At 39.0% G+C, this 23,349-nt stretch overlaps 1 protein-coding gene across 5 annotated transcripts in view; it reads left to right on the top strand.

Moving 5' to 3' along the window:
* LOC125750118 (RAS guanyl-releasing protein 2-like) overlaps window positions 1–23,349 on the top strand; it is a 35,576-nt gene that overhangs the window by 3,516 nt on the left and 8,711 nt on the right. For 2 of the 5 annotated variants that reach the window (XM_049027500.1, XM_049027502.1), the window contains exons 2-8: window positions 5,891–6,011; window positions 19,177–19,322; window positions 19,449–19,551; window positions 20,462–20,518; window positions 20,617–20,748; window positions 22,793–22,943; window positions 23,061–23,234. In XM_049027500.1, coding sequence (XP_048883457.1) covers window positions 19,253–19,322; window positions 19,449–19,551; window positions 20,462–20,518; window positions 20,617–20,748; window positions 22,793–22,943; window positions 23,061–23,234 — 687 coding nt within the window. In that variant the 5' untranslated portion in view covers window positions 5,891–6,011; window positions 19,177–19,252. Of the gene's footprint in view, window positions 1–5,890; window positions 6,012–12,217; window positions 12,590–19,176; window positions 19,323–19,448; window positions 19,552–20,461; window positions 20,519–20,616; window positions 22,379–22,792; window positions 22,944–23,060; window positions 23,235–23,349 lie in introns of those variants that run through there. The other 3 variants (XM_049027501.1, XM_049027503.1, XM_049027504.1) reach the window with 3 other exon arrangements.

The following is a 23,349-nucleotide window of genomic DNA, read 5'->3' as shown; positions in this document are numbered from 1 at the left end:
TTGTCTCTTGTGGGTTACTTGCAGAAAAATTGAAACTTATAAATGTCTAGATTTATGTTATTTGATCGTAGTAACAGAAGTACCTATTTGGGGAAAATGGTTGAAGGATCATTAAATTAGAGCTGTAAATTACATAATTTTAATATACCTAAGAAGCTAATGTATGCTTCTCTGCTCGCAATTCAAACACTTCGCTACATTTTTTTTATTTTTTATTTTTGAAGGATAGTTACAAGCATAGTAAGTTAATGCCATACTTTCATTTTTTTAAATGGTATAAAAGGGTTTCTGCAGATTTCAGTTAGGTTCACAATGTAAAGGAAATGAGGGGAGGGTGGAGGGACTTTTAAATTGTTTTTCTTCCCATTGTAAATCTAGAGTGTTTTCAGCCCATTTAATAAAAATATCGAACTGTCAAATGTAGCCTTTGTTGTTATTTATCCACATTGGTTTATTGACTGAGATTTTGTATCTTGTTTTGTCTTTTCAGAGCTGGGATATTTTCTCCTTTGTCAATGCTACAGCATGATAATTTACCCTTATTTGAACTAATAACATCCAGTTAATTTTTGTTTATCATGATGATAAATGGATAGCCATTGTGCATATTTGTTTTAATATACCTGGCTATGTGGGTTTGTGACATTATATATGATACATTAACTATTATGTACTTTCCCTCAATTGTAATGTACAATCCAGTGTTATGATACCAAAATTTCAAACTTTGCTAGGGCACCAAGAAAAGTATTGAAATTCAGTATCATTTTTGATACTCAATACTGTATATAATGTAGCTCAAAAATTGCAATTGTATTTGAATGAAAACTAAACATTTCAAAATTATTTCACTCTAAAAAAAACCTTCACATTGCATTTTCAAAGTAATAGAGTACTTGCCATTGTAATTGTGCTATAATTGTGATTCACAAGCATTTAACATTAGATGTTTATATTAGCACAATGCACAAAAAACAAATATATAACTTGTACGTTCCTTTATTTTGTCTCAAAACAGAAACATTATTACACAACTCTAAAAGTTTGTATATGAATGATCAACATAACTTCATGATCGTATGATGCCAACACAACCCACAAGTAAATGTAATTGCAGACTATTGTCTAAGTGCGGAAATTCTCAGATAAATATTTAATTCATTCTGAAATAAGATATACTATATGGACAAATATTATGGACTTTTATGGCAACCCATCTTAAATCCATAGATGTCAGTAAGGGGTATGTATAGCTCTTTTTAGCTATAACAACTGCTACTCTACTAAGAAGACTTACCCCAAGAATTTGGAGTGTGTCCGTGGGAATTTTGCCCATTCATCCAGAAGAGCATTTGTGAGGCCAGGCACTGATTTTGGGCATGTTCTAGTTCATCCCAAAGGTGTTTGATGCGATTGAGGTCAGGGCTGTGTGCTGGCTAGTTAAATTCTTCCACACCAAACTCATCCAGCCATGTTTTTATGGACTTTGCTTTCTGCACTAGGGGACTATTCTGATACAGAATAGTGCTTTCCCATACTATTCCACCAAAGTTTAAGCATAGAATTGTCCAAAATGTCTTGGTATGCTGAAGCATTAAGAGTTCCCTTCAGTGGAACTAAGGGGTCCAGCCGTGAATCATCAAGCTAGAAAGAAATTTCACAGAGCAACTTATTGCAAAGGTGTCATCCAGTGATAGCACTCTTCTTGAATTCACTGAGCTCTTCAGAATGACCCATCTTTTCACAAATGTAAACACAAAATGAACCACTGTCTTTCCATATACCATTAATGTTTGTCCTTGCTATTGGGGAGGAGTAAGGTGTTCTTGTATACTGTACAGATTTACTCAAACATCCTAATATGCTCATAACTTGAAACAAGAAATCCAGTCCAAACATAGGTGTAAATCCAGGAGGGTCAGGGCCCTACTTCATGCGGACTGTACCCTGATATATCATTGTTAACCTGACTGTTATTTTTGCACTTGTGTAAATTATAAATGCAGAACAATGTGTGTTTATTTTCGAAAGATGTTCCCCCCTCATTCAGTGGTTTGATTCACTGCCTACTATCATACTTCAATTTTCTGCTTGTGCTTTTGGTTGCGGACAAGGAGAAGTGGCATGAATTTCATTATCAGGGGTTGGCTGCAGTCAACTGTGGTTGGTGCACATGTAGGCCAGGTTTTTATGGCTGTGTTCGAATTCAGGGGCTATATATTTCTAAGGCTGCATTCGAAGACTGAATGCGCCTCAGCAGTGTGACAAGGCTGTCCCATTACGAAGGCTCCTTCACATGTGGTCCAACAATGTGTCGTCCTTTTGCCACCCGATGGATCCTTCACAGCCCAACATATCCCAGGATTCATTGTGCAGAGGAAGCAGCTGGTTATTCAAATAGGAAATTGTCTGTAGGCCAAACCAACACTTTCTCTTTGAAATTTGAAGAATAACCTACAAAGACTATGCTTTTGTAAGCCTTGTACTTCGTGGGCAGTGGTATCTTAATGGTCAGGGAAGCACACTTGTAATTGAAAGATTGCTGGTTCAAATCCCTGACCACCGAGGTACCCTGAGCAAGGTGCCGCCCCCAAGCACTGCTCTCCGGGTGCTGAATTAGCTGCCCCCCTGCTATGTCACATATGGGTTAAATGCAGAGGACACATTTCGTTGTTGTGTGCTGTGGTGTGTCAACAATGACCACTGATCACCAAATTCAAAAAAATAAAAAACATTCAAATGATGTAACCTCAGAACTCGAATATGTGCTTAAGTATTTCCAGTAGGTGGCAGTGCTGACCATCACTGATCAGCAGTCAATGTTGGAAGAGTACACAGAGAATAGCTGTTTACTATTTAACTGTACTAATTATGGAGACCATTGCATGAGATTACAGACCTACGGCTTATTTTGTCATAATTTCAAAGTACTGCAGTATGCCATATTAACACAATACCACCCAACTAATAACATTAAAACTGTTCATAAAAGTTTACACATTTCAGTACACTGCTTGTATTTTTTTGTCGTATCTACCCAGTCCTGGTTCACTGTTTTATGCAGACACTGACCGTGCCCATCTGCATCCACAGCCAAAAGTTGAAGCCGCGCAGACGGCTGTCCGCAGCTCGAAAGTGCACATGGCAAAGTATGAATTGGCCTTTAGCCTGGTACGAATGTTCCTGGCTCAGTCGTGGGTGACAGATGTTCACTTCAGTTCAACTGGCATAGTGCATTTTCATAACATTACATTGTTTGAATGCACTTTACATTAACCCTGCCCAAAGCCCCCAGTTAGCAAGCCAGAGGCAAGAGTGGCAAGGAGAAACTCCCTAAAGGAAGAAACCTTGGGAGGAACCAGACTTAAAGGGGGAACCCATCCTTCAGGGGGCAGGGAGAGGAAGTCAAGTGAACAAGAAATCCTAATTTACACAATCCACAGTTTAAGACAGCGGTTGTGTCAAACATGTTTCTACCACCATTAGAATAACACACTTTGGCAACTGTAACCATACTGCATCTTGTTTGTTCTGTTGGGTGTTCAGCTATCCTGGCTTTGCAGCTACAGCGGGTTCTTAAGAGTTCCCCCAAGATAGGAGTCTGAGTCTGGTGAGCTGTTCTGATGATGCACTGGAGGGCCTTCCTGTTCTCAGAGGTGCGCCCTGGGTACCATCCTGTGATGCAGTATGTGTTGATGGACTCTATGGCAGACTTGTAGAACTTGACCAGCAGCTGTTGTGGAAGTTGGGCTTTTTTGGCTTCTCTGGAAATGAAGCCTCTGAAGTCCTTTTTTGGCCATAGGTGTTGTGTTGTTTGACCAGGGTAAGTCATAGCTGACATGGACACCAAGAAATCTGAAGCTCTGGACAGACTCCACCTTCTAGCCATTGATGCTGGTCGGATGGTGGTCCATGTGTGTCAGTCTCGTGAAGTCCAGGATCGGCTCCTTTGTTTTCTTAGTGTTGAGGGCAAGGTTGTTGTCCCAGCTCCAGTTCTCCAAGTTCTCAACCTCCTCCCTGTAGTCTGACTCATTGTTTTTAGAGATCACTCCTATCACGGTGGTGTCTTCTGCAAACTTGATCATGATGTTGGAATCATGGAAGGATTTGCTGTCGTGTGTGACGAGGGAGTGTAACAGAGGGCTCGGCACACAGCCCTGTGGTGCTCCAGTGTTTAGTGTTATGACAGTAGAGAAGTACTTGCCCATGCTTGCAGTCTGTGGCCTGCTGGTGAGGAAGTCCTTAGTCTGTGTGATGAGACTCAGGTTGAACAGTTTTGTAGCCAGTTTGTTTGGAGTGATGATGTTGAAGGCGGATGAGGAATTAGGTCATGAGAGTGCAATCATTACCTTAGTCACAGTATTACACAAACAAGAAACTTAAAAGGAAAAAAAGACAATAATCTTGTGGGCCGTGTGATAAAATAGTAATGATGATTATCGCAAAATGATTTCCCCTCAGTATCGATGTGACAAATGTTTGATAAATGTTCTATGTGTTTTGAGACCTGGCGACATGTTTTGCGTCATGATGAAATAACTTCACGTCCTCTATGACTGTTTGTCTGGACTAGCAATGGAGCACAAGTGCAGACACAGTCATAAAAACACAAATGGGATTTATTGAACAGAAAAGAAGGCAATATTGCAGGCAGGAAGATGAAAGACAACATGATCAAAATAACAGGGCAACTCGCTGGAAGAGGACCTAAGTGCAAAGCAACTAGTCCAATAAGGGTGATCCAGCAAAATACAAAACGAAAGTGCACAGCGAAATTCAGCCATCAATATAAAAGTAATACACGCATACAAAAGCAAAAACATGAAATAAATGACAATCCCATACTCCAACGCGAGAGCAGACACACGTGCACTACCTTCAAGTTTAACAATGATTTCCTTTTAAAATTCTACAGGTACTCTAACTACTTTCCTCTTTGGTTTGCTGTTATTACTACTCACTGTTTTAGGGGGCATGATTACTGTATCACTAAATGTACAGGAACACAGCTTTTTGCCCTTGGAAGTCAGTTGAGAAGAACCACGAGACTGACAGCGATTCATGGGCATCAGCACCCCAGTAGGTCCATTTGCTTTTGTGTCAGTCCATCAGAGTTCCGTCTCGATCTGTACAAGTTTTAGCGGGTCTGTTTTGTTTTGTCATCTTCAGAGTTTTCAGTTGAGTTGTGGTTAGATTTTTCTCAACCGACCCGTTTGAGGTCCGAATTCGATGTCTGAGTTGGTTAAATTAAGAGGAGTTCTAAGACTTGTATTGATAGTATTGAAAATAATGATTTTTGAGTCATATCATGATGAACTCTACGTAGATATCAGCTGATGAAAATTTATATTGTGATAACATTTTTGGCCAAATCGCCCAGTCCTATCATATGGAATAACATAGCAACACAGCAAGCTTGAATAAAACAGAAATAAAACACAAATCAAAGGTGGCAACAATAAGTGTGACTTGCAAATATTCCCCCCATTTTTGAACCATTGTCATATGTCACATGAAACACCCTGAGAGAATGAGAATTTGTGTGTGTGTGTGTATGTGTGTGTAAGTGAGATATGCCGCTTTCCCACCACAGTAACTTTGTTTCCGGAATCAGGAACTTCTGTGTTCCCACTGCAAGAAAACTTGGTCAATTGTAGTTTCTCTGAAGTTCTCCTGGGGTGGTGCTTACAGTGAGTGATATCTTGCTGGTTGGTTGACCACAAGCATCGGCACTAACTTGGTAGTTACACGGAATTGCAAGGAAAAGACATGGAACTCTCGGTGCAAAAACTGAGCAGATGGAATTATTTTTGTACCTGTACGATTGATCTTCCAAGTAACGAACAAATAACTAACCAAACAACTTGGTCATCATCCATTGCTTCAACAGGTTTCTGGACTGTGGGAGGGGGAACTAGAGTACCCAGAGGAAACCCCACGATGACACGGGGAGAACATGCAGACTCCACACATGGAATCCTGGTGGAGACTTGCACCGAGGTCCTACAGGGGTGAGGGGACAGTGCAAACCACTGCACCACCATGCCGCCCCACCATAAAGCCCATTATATTAAAAATTCTGGTTAAATACAATGGTTCCTAATAACTAACACACATATTACTTTGTGACACTCCGCAAATATTGCGGAGCTTCAGTGGTGCTCGGCTTGAGGAACAGTACAGCACTGTGGGGAGTTACTGTTATTATTACTGTATAATTATTATTCTGCACTTTATTACTATTTTTCCTATTTACACATTCAACTTAAAAACAGACTTAACTGCCTGTACATGGAAATAATGTGCATTGGGCATTTTAATATTATTTTATTAGCCGAATGAATCGAAACTGCATATGTTTATCATCTGAAGAAGATGCCGCTGCCAAATGATTCCATTTTAGGAAGATGTAGTAGTGAACCACTTTACACCAAACTTCTGACTTAAACATTTCAGGTTGTCCAATTCTACGTTTTAAAGGCTGCCTCATAGTACTTTTTATTGAGCCAGTAATAGGCAGCCACACCGATCACCAGTTCTGACCCGAAAGCACATCGCGATCGCTCTGTACAAGCTGCCAACCTGCGTCGAGTATAGAGCAGTGGGAGAAACAGTTTGTGTGAGCAAGACAGTCCTCTGTTGTATTTACACTGTGTGCATGTTTGTGTTTGCTGTAGGAAAGACATGTGATAAGTCCTTTCACCTGTCAGAACATTTGCATAAATAACATTCTTTCTCTTAAAAAAATGTTTCCACAGTAGTTTCTCGCTATAATATGGACAAAAACTTTATCTGCTAAAACTAAATGGAAAGTTTGTGTCTTTAAACAATGTTTTTTTTTGCGTTGAAGTGTTTTTGCGCATAAAATCTCTTGGATGGAAACCTGCGTATTGACGAAAGGCTTCTTACTTGCTTTACGGGACTTCAGTCCTGCTTCTAGGAGCCTGTTACAAACTGTCCTAGCAGTGCACTTCACACCACTTAAGATTCCCATTCTTTTTGAAGGTCACTTGATGTCATCCTCCAATTCATGAGGATAACGACTGGGATAAGTTGACGGTTATCTCTGGCATTAGAATAGTTGTCTCTGTTTCTGGTTTTGGCACCATTTTGAATGTTTGAATGCATTCTGATCTCGCAGATCATCCATCTCCTGTCAGGACTTGTCCCAAGTGGCCCGGTTCTCATTGTTCAGCCACCATACTCAGCAAGGTTCCCTTATCTGCCCTTTCAGCTTTGAAATGCAACCCCAGTTCATCTGCCCAGCGTTTTGCATCTTCCTGTGGTTGCCACCACACTTCTCCACACATAAAATTTATCTATCCAATACACTCCACCATATCCACTGCAACCCAACTGCTGTTTTTTTCTGTAATGTCTTCTCTACTCTGTCTACTATTTCAGGACCTTTAATTTGTAATTTTGGATTCTATATCCGAGCACAGCTGTCACCCACTTTTATCTCAGTAATACTTACTTTAGTATGTAAATGTCTACTGGTTTACCTCTCCGATCAACCCCTGTCCCAAATCGCTGATGCGCACTGGACAAGGTCATTAACCATGAACAGTGTTTATATATATATATATATATATATATATATATATATATATATATATATATATATATATATATATATATATATAATAGTTCTTCTCCATATTAATGACCCAGGAATCCCCTCCACAATTTCTCCCCCTTAATTAGATATTCAGTGACAGTAGCAATTGTTAGTTTAGCAGCAAGAAAGTAATTTGTTGCAATATGCAAGCTTTTCTTCATTGCAAGAAATACATTGGTAATACAACAAATTTTCTCAATCCCTTTTAACCACGCAGGGATTTTATCCACAGATACTCACTTCTATTTTCACCAGTAAATTGTCATTAATAAAAGCTTCCCTTGTGCTTTTCTGCTATGCTTTAATTCAAACTGAGTGCTTTGTTCACTTTTCACATGAACATTTCTCATAGCTCATGATAGTCTGGGGCAAAACTATCGCCTCTCAGCCATGTCACAGGACTTAGAGACCTTCAGCATAGCACTTCCCTTATGGGCAGCCACTGGTCTCCTTTACCTGATTTACACAGGAGACCTGTCTCCTCCACAGTGGCTGAAATAAGCCATGCCTGTTACTCGTTATGTCCTTGTCAGTTAATGTATGAAGTACATGCTGTCTAGTGCTCCATAGGCCAGTTGTTGTTGTCCTCTGTGCTGTGACTAGTGCTTCCTCCGCCTGTTGTCTTGGTCCCAATCTCGATCCCTGCTAGCTCTGGTCTCCCTTCTTTGGCCTCTCAGGGTCCTTTAGTTTCTGTTTCTTGGTTTCAGCTTTATTTTGGATTATATCCCCTACAGCTGTATCTGGGTCCTCCCTGACCCTGGGAAGGTTGCACCACCCACATTAGGCTCAGGTGAGACCTCCTTTTTGGCCTCCATGCCTCTAGTTCCTGGTCCAGGTGAGGCCCAGCCCATCTTGCAAGACCTGTGCTGCCAGAGCTCATCTTTTAAGACTTTTCAAAGCTGTAGTTGGTTCAACTTGAATTCAAGAAGACAGCAGCTAAGCGCTTTTAAAATCTAAGGAAAACCCTGATATTGTTATAGTAAAGGGGACGCATATCCTGATATAGGGACTGTCCCAGTAAAACTGGCATTTTATGAATCAAATTATTTATTAAAGCATGAAACAAGGCTCATATTGAATTCAATTTTCCCATGTTAACAGTGCTTTGGTAATCTGAACAGTAGAAACCTAAATGTGTACTTATGGGTATCTAATTGTATAAATTCTTCTGAACCAGACAACACAACATCTGACACTTTTATCCTGAGAAATAACTGTGCATCTAATTGAGTTTACCCCTGGACAGTTTAGATTGGCAGCTATAATATTTGTACACGCTCTGCTTCAATACATTATACAAAATACGCTGGCTGGCCTAATAAGGTGACATAAAAGTGCTATTTATGGGCCTATATACATAGACAATGCAGCGCATAGTGCATTTATTTTTTTTATCACTGCCTAAGACTTATCTCTAAACCCGTCTGTAAGTGCTTCCTGAAACAGCCACTCCAACAACCCTTCCGACACATGCCTACGAGTTGTGTATGTTTTTAGAGTAAACTGGAGGAGGAGGAAATGAAGAAGACTTGAAAGAACAAAAATTTAAAAGATGTGGAAAACGAAAGTATAAAAGCAAAGACCCCTTTGATATCACAAAAAATAAGTGCTATACAGGCAGTCTCCCCTGTTCAGGGGTGTCACGCATCCCCCTTTTGTTTGAACGGGGGTAAAAAGCAGTGGGTTCGATACTCACAAGACACCCACAGATCTTCTCTTGATCTACTGTATTACAGCATTACAAAAACAAGGAAACCCCACCTTCAATCACCTGTGTATGTTTGTGAAATTACATACATACCTTGGTTGTTCAATTAATACATGCAATAAATTGTGAAAATCATAAATAATCCAGCTACTGTTGTGAATTCATGAGCTCACTTGGCTTCTGATAGACGTTTCAAAATAAAAGTCCCAGTTGGAAAAACAAGGAATTTCTTGACAAGCGATCGCAGAAAACATACATCATTTTGGAACTCCATTCCAATGTGTGATATATTTAAACAAAATCAGAAGCACATACAGGGCCCACTAACACTGGTGATACTATAAACAATAATATAAGCCAACATGTTCATCATTTTCTATGCAGGTGGAACATAGAGCATCCTAATACTCCAAAGTCAAAGAAAGGCTTGTAGCCAAAGGACATGAGTAAACTTATATATATCATGCACTTTGGCACTTGTGAAATCTGTAGGTAATTTGTGAAATTAAGTTATACGCGTCATATCCATTTTCTTTAGTGCTGTCAACATTAATGGTTGTGATTAAACCTAATGAAAAACTAAACATAGGATTATGTTTTTAATGCAAATTAATCAGATTCCGAAGTGACAATGGTGGGATCGGCGGGTTTCTCAGAAATTAATGTTGAACTCCTTTTTTATCTTATAAATATCCCGATATTTTTTTACAACAAAATGACATTGCCATACTAATAATTTTTCAAAATCATGCTGTCCTAGTATATTATACTAAGTAGTTTATTTCCTGTCATAAAATCCTGATCTCTTCTTTCAGCCAGATCGCAATTAAAACTTGGGTCTCTTCATTTATTCACCCATCTGTTATTTATTTATTTTACTGTTACTGCAGTTGATGTATTGGTGCATTCGATTATCTCTCAGAAGTCGTAAATTCCGAGGTGTGTGATGTCATGTCCGACCAATCAGTTTCAGAGACAGGCTATTTGCATAACCAATCAGTCCCACCCCAAAATACCACAGTACAAAAAAGTCCCATGATTCCCGCACGTATCCTTTCCCTTTAGTTGCTATTACTGAAAAGTGAGATAAAAAAAATGACTGAGGAGACATCCCCTGGTGCACTTAACAGCAAATTGTGTGGATGGAACTTTGGATAAAATCAAAGTTGTACAACGATATTTCAGCTTCTGATCAAACAATATGAGTAAACCTACACATACAGTGTCACCAGAAAGCATTCACACCCCTTGACTTTTTCCACATTTCGTTATGTTACAGACTTATTCTGAAATAGATTTCAGCATAGTTGTTCCTCAAAGATCTACACACAGTACCCCATAATGACAAGGCAAAAAAAAAAAAAAAAAAACAATTTCATAAGTATTCACACCCATGGCTTAATATTTTGTTGAACCACCTTTGGCATTGCCTCAAGTTTTCTTGGGTATGCCTCTACAAGTTTGGCACACCTGGTTTTGGGAATTTTCTCCCATTCTTCCCTGATCCTCTCAAGGTGAGTCAGGATGGATGGGCAGCGCCAGTAGACACTCATTTTTAGGTCTTTCCAGAGATGTTCAATGGTATTCAAGTCCAACTAGATGTTAATAACTAGATGCTAAAAACTCAAATGGCCTGATTGTCAGTGTTCGTTATAGAGCACCTAATGTAGCTGCAGAGGAAAGCAGAATGTTATACAAGGATATCGGGATTATGAGTAATAAAAATGATGTGGTGGTTATGGGTGATTTTAATATACCTGGGATACAGTGGGACATTATTTTACATGGGTGTTCAAAGTAGAGGACACAAGCCACCATTTAGTACAAATAGGGTGTCACCTTTGACAAATATATGCATAACAGGCTTAATGTAAGGTAAGGTACCTCAGTGTGTATGTTGATGCTTCCATGTCCCACTCTCGCCAGTGTGGCGAAGCAATAAAAAAGGCCAATAGAATGTTGGGTTACATCTCTAGGTGTTTGGAGTTTAAGACAAGGGAAGTGATGCTACGATTATATAATTATATGGTAAGACCCCACCTACAATATTGTGTGCAGGTTTGGTCACCATACCTTATAAAGGACATTGCTGCCTTGGAAAGGGTGCAACGTAGGGTGACGAGAATAATTCCTGGTCTAAGAGGAAAGTCTTATGAGGAGAGGTTAGCTGAGCCGAATCTGTTTAGCCTCGAGCAAAGGAGACTAAGAGGGGCAGATGATCCAGGTATATAAGATTCTAACAGGTCTGGAATTCAATATTAGTTTGAATACTAGTGGCCATAAGTGGAAATTAGCGGGAGAACATTTTACAGTGAACTTGAGAAAGCACTTCTTTACACACCGTGTATTTAGAGTATGGAATAGTCTTCCTGTTAGTGTAGCATGAGCTAAAACCCTGGGTTCCTTCAAAAAAATTAGACATAGATAAGATTCTATAAAATAACTGAGCTATTAGAGTTCTCACCAAATGAGCTTGATGGGTTGAATGGCCACCTCTTGTTTGTAAATTTCTTATGTTCCGTTTCACATTTTTTTTCACACACGCACACACAATAGATATAGTATATAATGCGCGATTGACGAGACGACCCCCCCCCCCCCCCGGGTGTCCCGGACCTCACTGTTTTTCTAACCCAGGCTACCGCACTGCTTGCAGTTCATACTAGTGGATAGGGAGAGACTATATGAAACATTTAATCTAGACACGCGTTTCAGAAATGAAAATTAGCTGTGCGTTTGCAACGCAGTTGCTTGATACAAATTAATTGTATTAATTATTAATGCAATAAAATCAAACTTCCAACTAAACTAAGAGGGCTCGGTCTCTATGGACATGACGCCTCTGCTCCTGATGCTCTACCCAGTAGGCGTGACTGTGAAGCTTGGTTTGAAAAGGCTGTGTGCGATAGTCAAGCAAACACAGGCGCCATAGATAGCTAGCGGTCTTTACTGTTTTTGATTTTACGTTGGTTGGTTAATACCAGTACCTTAGTTAGTACCTTTAGTATCTGGTTGACTTGCATTATCACCCTAGATGGCTTATTACCTGACGCCGTCTATTTAGCTGCTCTTTAACTGTTACACTCAACTTGAGAAGTTTTCGACTAAACCAGGGTTTTGATACGGTATTAACGTGCGCTTAAATGTGAATTGAAGTTCTTTCGCTGAGAACGGCTGACATTACTTATGTTTAAGTTAATTTCGCCGCGTGTGTTTCTGAATTCATCTGCATTTCATATTCCTCGGTTGGTGGAATAAAGGTAAGATATCCATCCTTCCGTCCTATCCTGGTCAGGGTCGCGCAAACCTTTCAACGCAATTCTCTGTGCTTCTGTTGTAATACACCAAAATGTAGTGGTGTACATGTATTTACAAATGTAAGATAAGGTGCAAATGGAAAGCATACCTATGCATAACATATGGTGCAGTTATAGAGATTAGTCTGCAAGCTGACAAGACACAACCAAAGCTTACTTTTGTTGCCTTCTCCACTTAAATTTGGTGATTGCTTTTTTTAGGTTTTGTTCCAAGGAAAACCAAAATGTTCTTTACAGAAAACTCTTTTTAAGGAAAATTGACTAAGATTTTAACAAAAAAAAATGAATATTCAGTATAAAACAGTTAAGACTCATAGATAAACTGATGACCCTCTATTAACCATATGACAAGATGGCTGGCTGGACTGGTATGTAGTGTCGGCTCAAAAGTTATTTTACAGTTTAATTGTTACAGTGCTTTGTAAAATGGACCCTTAGCTGAAGAAAGCTCTGACATTCATGTTCTTCAACCTTGGAAATTTTGAACAGTAGTGGAATTGTCATGTAAAGTATATTCATGCTATAGCAAAATAATTTGAAGCGATTTATTGAGGTGATCATTACTACATTATTAGACAATTGGTTCTGCTCTTGTCTGAGGTTGGTAGACTAAAACGGAGCAAAAAACAGTACATTTAGACTAGTATGGGCTTGTTTCTGTAGTGTTGCTATTCAGTCACTGCATGCACAGAAAGAGACGATGAGGCAATTTCCTGGTACATGTTATGAGATGTTAGTTTAACATCCGTTAAAGACCAAATAATTATCACAGAATAGCAGCACAAAGAAATGCAAACAAATGAGCTTCCTAACAGTGGACAATGCTGTCAAAATCCTGCATTACAGGAGTCTTGTTATGCATCACAAGTGATACCTATAGCTCCTGAATTGGCCCAAACTGAATTTAATGTGATACAAGTTTAATTAAAATGAGAAAAAGTACTCTGTTCTGCAAATTTGGGTAATGAGTGTGTGAATAAGCCTTCAACGTAAGAGTAACATTCAGGCAAATGAAGATAATCTACATATTATTGTGCTGTTAAGGTGGTTATGTGATCCATTAGATAGTTTATCAATCAATCAATGTGGAAGTACAGTATTATAATGCCTTAGATATTTGAAATCAAATGTTAATCAGAGCTATAAAATCTTTATTAAATGACTGTTCATTTGTAAACCAAAATCTGTTGTTATAAAAGATATTTATATGCTTCGCAAATCTTTTATTTATTTTATTCTTTTCTTTTTCACTTTTCTGTTCTTCCTTCCTTCTTTTTAGCTCCCTTTTCTATGTCCAATACCATAAAGCTAATCCCTAAACACAGCAGCCAATTTGCACAGTAGATACCCTGTACTCTGAACTTGAGTAGGAAATGTGTTGCTATCTTCATTCTGAGTTTAAAATAGATGCTGTCAGAAACAAGCTACAGTGAAGGACTATATCCGGCCTGGTTAGCAACAAAACCCACACAGAGATCTAGAAAAAGCTGCGTTTGTGTGCTTTTTCAGAGTAGATAATAATGACTAATGATCTGGGCCCAGCATTCATGCAGATATCTAATTAAAAAATATATATATATATATTTGCATTTTTATCACTTTTGTCCATTTATTTGTGATCCTGTGATCACAGCATAAAATGCACCTTTTGTCACCTCTGTTTGTACGTTTGTGTGTTTGTTTGCTGATTCTTGTTAGTGTTGTGTGATTTTTGAAAGGAGGCTGTCATCTATTTGTTCAATGATTCTCTTCATATGAGAGCTGATGTCACACTGGCATCTGAACAAGCACTGCAGTCATGCTTCATCACATTTTGCAGTTCCTAATTAAATGGTATTTAAAACAAAAACAAATGTACAGAATAAATCATCACACACATTATGGTATTGTTTTAATGAATTATTATGGTATTCATTTAATTTTACTTTAGATCCGTCACTTTAAAAAGCCTCTGATTCGTTATTTTATTGCTGGCTGGATTGACAATATACCTATCTATATGTGTCAAATTATCAAATATTATTGATAATTATCCCAGTGTCATTATTTTACTTCAATGCTCTATTTTTGCTTAAAATTCCCCTTGGAATTACCCTTAAATATATTTAGAACATGAAAAAATTTGAATAGTCACTAGTTTTTTTTTTTTTCCTGACTGCCTTGCCTTGGGGCTGAGAGATATGCCCTAAAAATAAGATCACAGTATTTTCAGAGGTTTACACAATATCAGTATTTATTGCAATATTCTAAAATAATTTAGTAAAAATTTGTAAAATATGGGGTGCAGTGGTTAGCACTGTTGCCTCACACCTCTGGGTCCCAGGTTCGAGTCTCCGCCTGGGTTACATGTGTGTGGAGTTTGCATGTTCTCCCCATGTCATCGTGGGGTTTCCTCCAGGTACTCCGGTTTCCACCCACAGTCTGAAAACATGTGGAGGCTAATTGGAGTTGCTAAATTGCCTGTAGGCGTGCATGTGTGAGTGAATGGTGTGTGAGTGTGCCCTGCGATGGGCTGGCCCCCCATCCTGGGTTGGTCCCTGCCTACATCAACAACAGACTCTGACCTCCAGAGAATTTGTGTAAAAACAGTGCAGTAGCAGTAGTACCTGCTAATTATGCAAGAAAATATGTGTTATAACAATATTACAATATTCAAACTGATGGCTGTACGAATGTTTTTGATGAAATATTTTATTAGCATATTGTCTTGCCCTAATTATGAGTACGGTAACATTATTGTGCTTACATGAACATTGTATTTTGGACAGGGGTGTTGCTTGGGCAGTTGCTTGGGCAGTTGCTTGGGGGGGGGGGGGGGGTTTAACTTGGAGAAAATGCATCTGTAATATTCATCACGCAGTGAACCTAAGTTCACAATAACATGCTCAATGTGAAAAACAGTCATGCTAATTGTGAATGTGAGTTGCTTACAGCTAATGCTAGTTACAGTCAGTCATCATCAGCAGTTTGGAAACATTTTGGTTTCCCAATAGATTATACCAGCACTGGACAGAATGTACTTGATGAGAATAAGAGTGGCTATTGGCTCAGTTATAGCAAAGCCCTATATCTTGTTGGAAACTCATCCAGCATGCTAACCCTTGTGAGATGGCATCATGTGTGTTGATTTCCATTTTTAATTTTCTGTGTGTATTGTTCTTTAATTAATTATTTTACTCCTTTCTTTTAAATGTCTGTAAGCACTTCATAAACCCTGTGGTTAAATACATACATACATACATACACACACACACTTTGTGCAGAATTATTAGACAAGTACTATTCCTGGAGATCATTTTTAGCAAAAGTTGGGCAGACTTCAAATGAATTCAGAAGCTTTCTTGTGCACGAAATGTATTTATTTAGAGAGAAAAATGTCACACTTGACTTCCACAAACAAAAGTAAAAGAAAAACGCTTCATTGTCAGTGCGCAGAATTATTAGACAATCAGAAACTAAGTGGATTTTCTCTCTTCACCACCAACAGAAATAATAACAAGAAACAATTTTTGTTAATCAGTATATATAAGGAATAACAAGCTATCAGCCGTTCTATACAGCCCACATCATATCTATGCTTTCCTATTTTTATCCAAACAAAGTATTTAGACCAAATACTGAACATTTTACTGTTTTTAAACAGTTGATTCTTAATGAGGGATTCATCTGGATTCAAAGTATTGGTCGGTTGAGAAGATACAAGTGAAATACACACTTGTCTAATAATTCTGCACGCAGTGTGCAGAACAGGACTGAGAAGTGTCAATGGCGATATATCGCAAAAGTAGCCTTCTTCCTGATTATTGTGTAACTTTAGCTTGAACTGAGAAATGCACATCCTTATTTCATCATCTCACCCACCACTCTGCAATCACACTCCAATCTTATACGTTACTCTTAGCCCCCTGGAAAAAAAATGAAATTTAGAGGCCCTCTACTCTAATTCCATGACATTGGGTGAAATTCAAAGAAAGGAATTTACTGTTCCTGTTAATGTTACGTGTGGCTAAATTTAGGCTCCACAATCCACTATCACTGTAAAAATGGTCTATTGGAGTGAACAGAGTTGGCGCGACTCTCTTGCTAGGTGGCTTTGGGAATGTCTAAGAAAGTTGATGAATATTTAGTCCTTTTCCCTCTGAATCTGTACTAAATGTCATTATACCATACGTGTATATTGTGGCATCCTGTCTTGTGCTCTTTATTTTCTAGAACTAAGCTCTAGGGTCGTCATAACCCTGCACTAGATAAGTAGTTCTAAGATAATGGATGTATGTATTTAATATAAGCATATATCTGGTGCATCATAGTGGTTGAATTGTTTACCAAAGAAACATTGACGGCATCCAGTGTGTCCCCTTGATCTTCTAGGTTATGTTTAAAGTATCTGCAGTTCTAGGCCTGTCTGTGGGATGGAAACACATTCTTGCCTGTGCATTATTTGCAATTTTTATTGTGTTTATATTATGTGCAAGCAGCTATACTGTTAGGTTATTCTTGTCTGATATTCACTAACACGTCAGCACCCCAATTTTACTAATTTGGTAAATGTATTAAATAATTGTCGGTCAGAAAGAAGTACGTTTGTAGTGTAATTTCATTTTCAGTTTTTGCAGTAGAAGTAATTAAAATATTTCTAAATATCTTGATGATGGATTGGCACCCTTTCTTGGGTTATTCCCAGCCTTGTGCTTCCAGAATAGGCTCCAGACCCCCTTGACCCTGCATAGGACAGACAGGCATGAAAAACAGGTGGATTTATGGATTTTGCAGTTGAATGAAGGGTGTTGCAAATTTTATGCTGATTAGGTGATTCCCATAGTTTTTAATGGCTGTAGATCATATCATTCAATTGATACACAGTACGACATGCAGTGTCCCCTGTGTATGTGTGGATTAGGTTTATAAAGACCTGTTTTTTTAAATAGTGTGGAGTCCATTTTTCAGGTCCCCACAAAGATCTGTGAATGCAATCAAGAAAGTAAAAATGCCAAAAGTCTCATATTTTGATTATTAGGGTTAGGGCTGGGTAGGGGTTAAGGTCGTCATGTTGTGATCAGAGTTTTCCCCTTAGTAATGAATGGGGAGTCTCCACAAAAATACAATTAATAGCCTGTGTGTATGTGTGTCCCTATAATGTAGTAAAAACCTATTAACTAAATTTTATTAAAAAAAAAACTTGTGCCTGCAATCAAAAAAACTAAAAATGTCTTGTTTGGTTATTTATGGTTAAGGTTAGGGGTTAAGGTTGTCATTGTTAGGATTATGATTTACATTAAAACAGTGTACTTAATAATTGTTACTTTATTGATCTTTATGCCTCCCTCCACTTGCTCTTTGTAGAGTAAACTGTCTGTGAAGGGCAGCCACCTGTTGGGTTGCCCAGTTAGCTGGGGATTAAGGGCCTTGCTTAAGGACCTGCACACTTGCTGAGGCTGGGTTTAAACTTCCAACCTTTTGATTATAGGCAAACAGGCTTAGCCCACTGAACTACACGCTGCCCCCTCATTGGTAGGAGAACGCTCTGTAGCTCTTTCAGTACTAGATCCTAATCGATACACTGCTCCTTGAGTTGGAAACAAGTGAGGAGGGCTGTAAGTGACCAGTAGATTTCTAAGATTTTCTAGTACAAAACCATTCAGTACTTTTATAAGTTAATAGCTGCATTTTATAAACATTCCAGTACTTGCATATGTAATCCTGTATACTTGTATTATTGTAAACTTGAATAACTGTACCACAAACAAAGTCTAGTAAATACCATTTTTCTAATTTTGTAATTTAGTTCTTTGCAGGGCATTTAATGAGCTTGTGAATGAACAAAGAAATATCAGAGTATAAATATTTTCAGTAAGAGTATCGATATTTTCCATGACATAACATTGCATTCTTAACTGCAAGGGTGTCAACCCCAGTCCTGAGGGGGCGGAGCCCTGTGTAGCTCTGCTCTCTCCCTGTTCTACCCCAAATGATTCAGCTCAAGAGCTGTGTGGTAATTAGCATAAGGAGTAGCAAGGAGTTTAGATAGGTGTGATAAATGAAGGGAATCCCAGAAATGTGCAGGGCCTCTGCCCTGCAGGACTGCAGTGTGAAATCCTTGCTGTAGTGTATCAGCAGCCAGTTAAAATGAGTTCATGATTCTAATAGCATACATACTCGAATTGTTGTATTGATTGAGGCATTGGGGGCTCTAATCCCATCTTCCCACTGTTTGTTTTTCCCATGTCATACGGATTTCCTATGCTGTATGATTTTGTGTCTGCATATTCCCTGCGATTACCAGTATAAACGACTAAATGACGAATGATAGAGGAAAACAGTGTAAAGTAAAATGTATGCTGTGTGGGATTTGAATGCAACCCCTACTCTGTATGTTCCTCAGAGGACAGATTTCCTGTTTTTTCACACATCTAAAAATTACAAAAATGTGATATCAGGAGACCAAGTATAAAGGTTACGCGGATATGATACCAGCTGGAAAACATTATTTATTGCTTTTCTATTATATTTGTTGCTTTTCTGTTTTAAAGGAAATGAAACCGAATTGGAGGGACACAGAAGGCAGACTGTAGTAGAGCAGGACGGTGGCTGAAGAGAAGTGGGAAGATGGACCCAGTGTTTTCAGACCAGTCAGCAACAGTGGATGAACTGGTGAATGCCTGTATCAAGGCCTTTGGTCAGTACTACCCATTTTGTACTATCTCAGCTCTATGAGAAGAATATCTATTGGCAGTTCTTAAGATTATTTAAAGTAAGAGCAGTCAGTTTCTGTGATAACCAGTGCTGCTGCTGTTGTGTTCAGATGACAAGGGAGTCCTGCAGGACCCGTCTCTCGTGCGCATGGTCCTCATGATGCACCCGTGGTACATCTCATCTACTGACCTTACCAGGAAACTGCTCCTCAAGTATCCTTCTACCTGCTTTTCATTGTTCATTATCAGCCCTCATTTGGAGCACCTTTTCCATTTAGTTTATTGCTAGGCTCCAGCACAATAACAAGGCTATTATCAGTATAAAATACTGAAACAAAAACAATATCCAAGGCATTTAATTCATCAGAATTAAAGTGAAACCGAAAGTGTGAGACATGAAAACTAAACTGAAATTAAAACTGTGAACTCCAAAACTAACTGAAATTACTCATGTCCTCATGAGATTAAACAGTGTTTCACTTGAAAAGATTATATTAGGCATGGGTAATAGCACTGAAAATGACAAAAACGTAGAGATGAATAATATCTGTTAAAATATCGATGTTTCTGGGTATATGTTAAAAATCTAGATATCGGCCTTAGTCAATATTTAAACACTATCAGTATTCAAAGTCAGCACCACCAGAGCTAAAGACAACTACTAAAATAATGGAGATTATTGCATGGGATGATCGTGCATTTTCTGTAGTGAAGGATGAAGCATTTCACCAAAATCCCAGCCAGCAACATGTATACAGAAAAAGCAACAAATATTATTTGGTCTGCATATTGATTAAGAGAAGTGTTAGGGGTACTCAACTAGCATCCGGAGAGAAACACAGTAACGGGCCACACAATCGATCACCACACGCCCCTCCCCCAAGTCCCCATCATCCCAGTCAGCGAGAAGTGAAAACAAATTATGAATCTCAGTAGAAATACAAAGTGGTCAAAGTAATAAAACATAAGCAGGAATAAGCTTGAAAAGGAAGCAATAAAAAAAACATATTAAAATAAAACTCACTTTAAGAAACTGAATCAAAGTTAACTTGCACAGTAGCCATTAGATTAAAGTAATCAATGAGAGCCTGAGAAACAGAAGGTCTCCTTGACGGCCCTGCACATTTCAAGAGGAGAATGTTGCAGTTGAATTGCAGACAAAAATCTGTCACCTGGTCCGGTAAGATGGAATCTTAAATATTCTGTTTTGAATCAGGACATATTATTTGTGTTATTGTTTGTGAAACATTTAAAGAGATCATCTGTTATTCACCATAGGTACTGGATCTCTGAATTTCCTGCTGAATTCAATTTGAACCCAGAGCTAGCAGAGCAGATCAAAGGCCTCAAGGATCTGCTGACCAGCGAGGGCAATGAGTGCCAGAGTGATCTGATTGACATTGAGAATGTGTGAGTTTCCCAATGCAACTTATCACACAGGACCTCTTCATTTATTGCTGATAATGCAACAAATTAAGTGTTTTAATTACCAGCTATCAAAATGCATATCATCTTTGATTCTTGCTCTATGAAAAATAAGGGTTTGTGTAGACAAAACAATAGCAGTACTACAGCAGAGATAAGATAAAAGAACCAACTGCCTGTCCTTATGCTAAGCAGCTGTGGAAAAAACTGAGACCACTCTATATTTTTAAACAAATCCTGCATTTTTAAATTATGGCTTAATTGTGGTTCTGCTGGCAGAAGGCGATGCTGAGCAGCAAGATGCTGTCAGGTTCCAAATTTCTAAGACCGCAGTACATGAGAACAATGTGAAGCAGGAGACATTTAGGAAGGACCGGAGACCAGCCAGCTAAAAGGCGGATGTGACAGTCCAATGGCAGGGATGACAGTTAACTTAGCCAACAGTTTCTCATGAATCGAAGGATGACATCAAGTGACCTTCCAAAGGAATGGGAAACGCAGCAAAAAAAAAACAAACAAGAATGCAGGTGTGGAAGGTTGGATGTCTTTTGTGTCTGCAGAACTCTTACTTCCTTCTCTATTACTCCCCCAGGTCTCTTTTTCCTGACAGCAAATTATTTAGCTGGTCAAGTTATCCTTTTTTCGTGGTCCACCACCATTCTTCACCTTCTCACTTCAGACCACCGCAGTGTTCTTCTTAAGGGTTATTTTCATATTATACCACAGGACCTATATTGGAGAACCAGATGTGTTGTCATAATTGAGTGAAGTAATGAACATAAGAATCTTGCCTGTAGTTGTTGTACTCTCCTTTTGGTACTATTTTCATCAGCATTGTGCCCATAGGAAATTTATGTGTTTGTGGAATTAATTTAATTCAAGTGCAGATTTATCTTGTCTTATATAACTGGATGTCTTGAAACTATTTACTTCGACAGTGTTTTTTCGGTAAAGTTTTATTAATCGTGTTCCCTTTTCCCCAAATGATCCATTCCAACTTTTATTAGCACCCTAAGACCAGTGCCAGGTCCCCACACCCGCACTAAAGAATATTATCATAAGTGGTTACATAAGAAATTTGCAAACGAGAGTAGGCCATTTGGCTACGATAAGGACAAGGATTTCTGAAACAGTGATGTAAAGGTTGGCTAATAATATCCATCATCTCTTCATCAAAGACTCCATAGTCAAGGATTAACTAATATATATTTAAGCTCAGAAAACCAATTTTTAAGCAATGATTATTTGACTATTTTAGACTAGGGTCTACTCCTGTCTTTAAACTAAACCCTGTCTGGGAAACCTCTCCTATGTGTTTCTGCTCTAAATGCACCCGGAATATGTTCTCAATTTCCACATTGTCTCAGTGTTGTGTGGGTTTCAGTTTGTGGGCAGTTCAGTTCCCTGCAGACTGATCTCTCTTCACTCGCCTGAAGTGGGTTTGTGTGTGCGCTCTGCGTTGGATTGACATGCCACTCATGGTGTCTCATGTGCTTTCTTGAGTAGACCACAGACCTATTGCATCAAAAACAGTAATGAAAAATGGATGGATAGATTCCTCATTAAATATGCAATTACTCAGCCCTGCAGAGCATTCTAACGTGTGGCTTATCCGGTGAGAATACTCAATAGCAGTAGACCCAGTAGTTAAAGCTTGCTCTTCAGCTTTATCTTGCCCAATTTAGAAATCGAGCATAAAAAGAGATGATTTTAAGAAGAGAGCAGCTGTTGTTGTTTAGATTCTCTCCACTGCTCTTTGCGTGTCTAATGTTCCTGTCATGCAGGGTTTCCTCCTGCAGTCTAAAGACATGTAATTAGGTTAATTGGTGATTTTAAATTGCTCACAGTTGTGTAAGTATGTGCATGCATATGCCCTGTAATGGATTGACATCCTGCCCAGCACAGCGTGCATGCAAGCCGCCTCTTGCCCCGTGTTGCCTGAGATGGGGCTCTAGGCTCCTCTGTAACCTTTCACAACATAAATTGATGGATGGATGATCAGTTTGGTGACACAATTTGTTCTTCTCAGCCCATCCTTTGAATGGAAGCGACAAGTGACACGTCGTGTTACCTCTGTCTCCAAGAAGAGGAAGATGTCGCTTCTCTTTGATCACCTGGACTCCTTTGAACTTGCTGAGCACCTCACCTACTTGGAGTATAAATCTTTCTGCAAGATCTTGGTATGATGGTTACCTGACCATCCGTGAGGAGGTTGTTTAATGATGTCCATGCATGTGTATTTTTGGGGTTTCCTGCCTTTCTTCGCTTTCTGAGGCTTCCTCCGGAATATTTTCCAGTTCCAGGACTACCACAGCTTTGTGATGCATGGCTGCACTGTGGACAACCCCATTCTGGAGCGATTCATCACGCTCTTCAACAGCGTGTCTCAGTGGATCCAGCTCATGGTCCTTAGCAAGCCCACACCTCCACAGAGAGCCGCTGTGTTCACTCATTTCATCGGTGTCGCTCAGGTCTGTTCGTACTGTATGCTTACTGTTGGATTTTATTAGCTGTCAGTCACATGTGCCTTTTTATGTTAACGTCCAGTGTATTACAAAGAATTGTAACTTAAAAGTCTGGTATAAC

Source organism: Brienomyrus brachyistius, chromosome 10 (genome assembly GCF_023856365.1).
Source record: "Brienomyrus brachyistius isolate T26 chromosome 10, BBRACH_0.4, whole genome shotgun sequence".
Taxonomy (NCBI): Eukaryota; Metazoa; Chordata; class Actinopteri; order Osteoglossiformes; family Mormyridae; genus Brienomyrus; species Brienomyrus brachyistius.
Note: the sequence above shows the minus strand (reverse complement) of the source record. Positions and strands in the feature narration are given on the sequence as shown.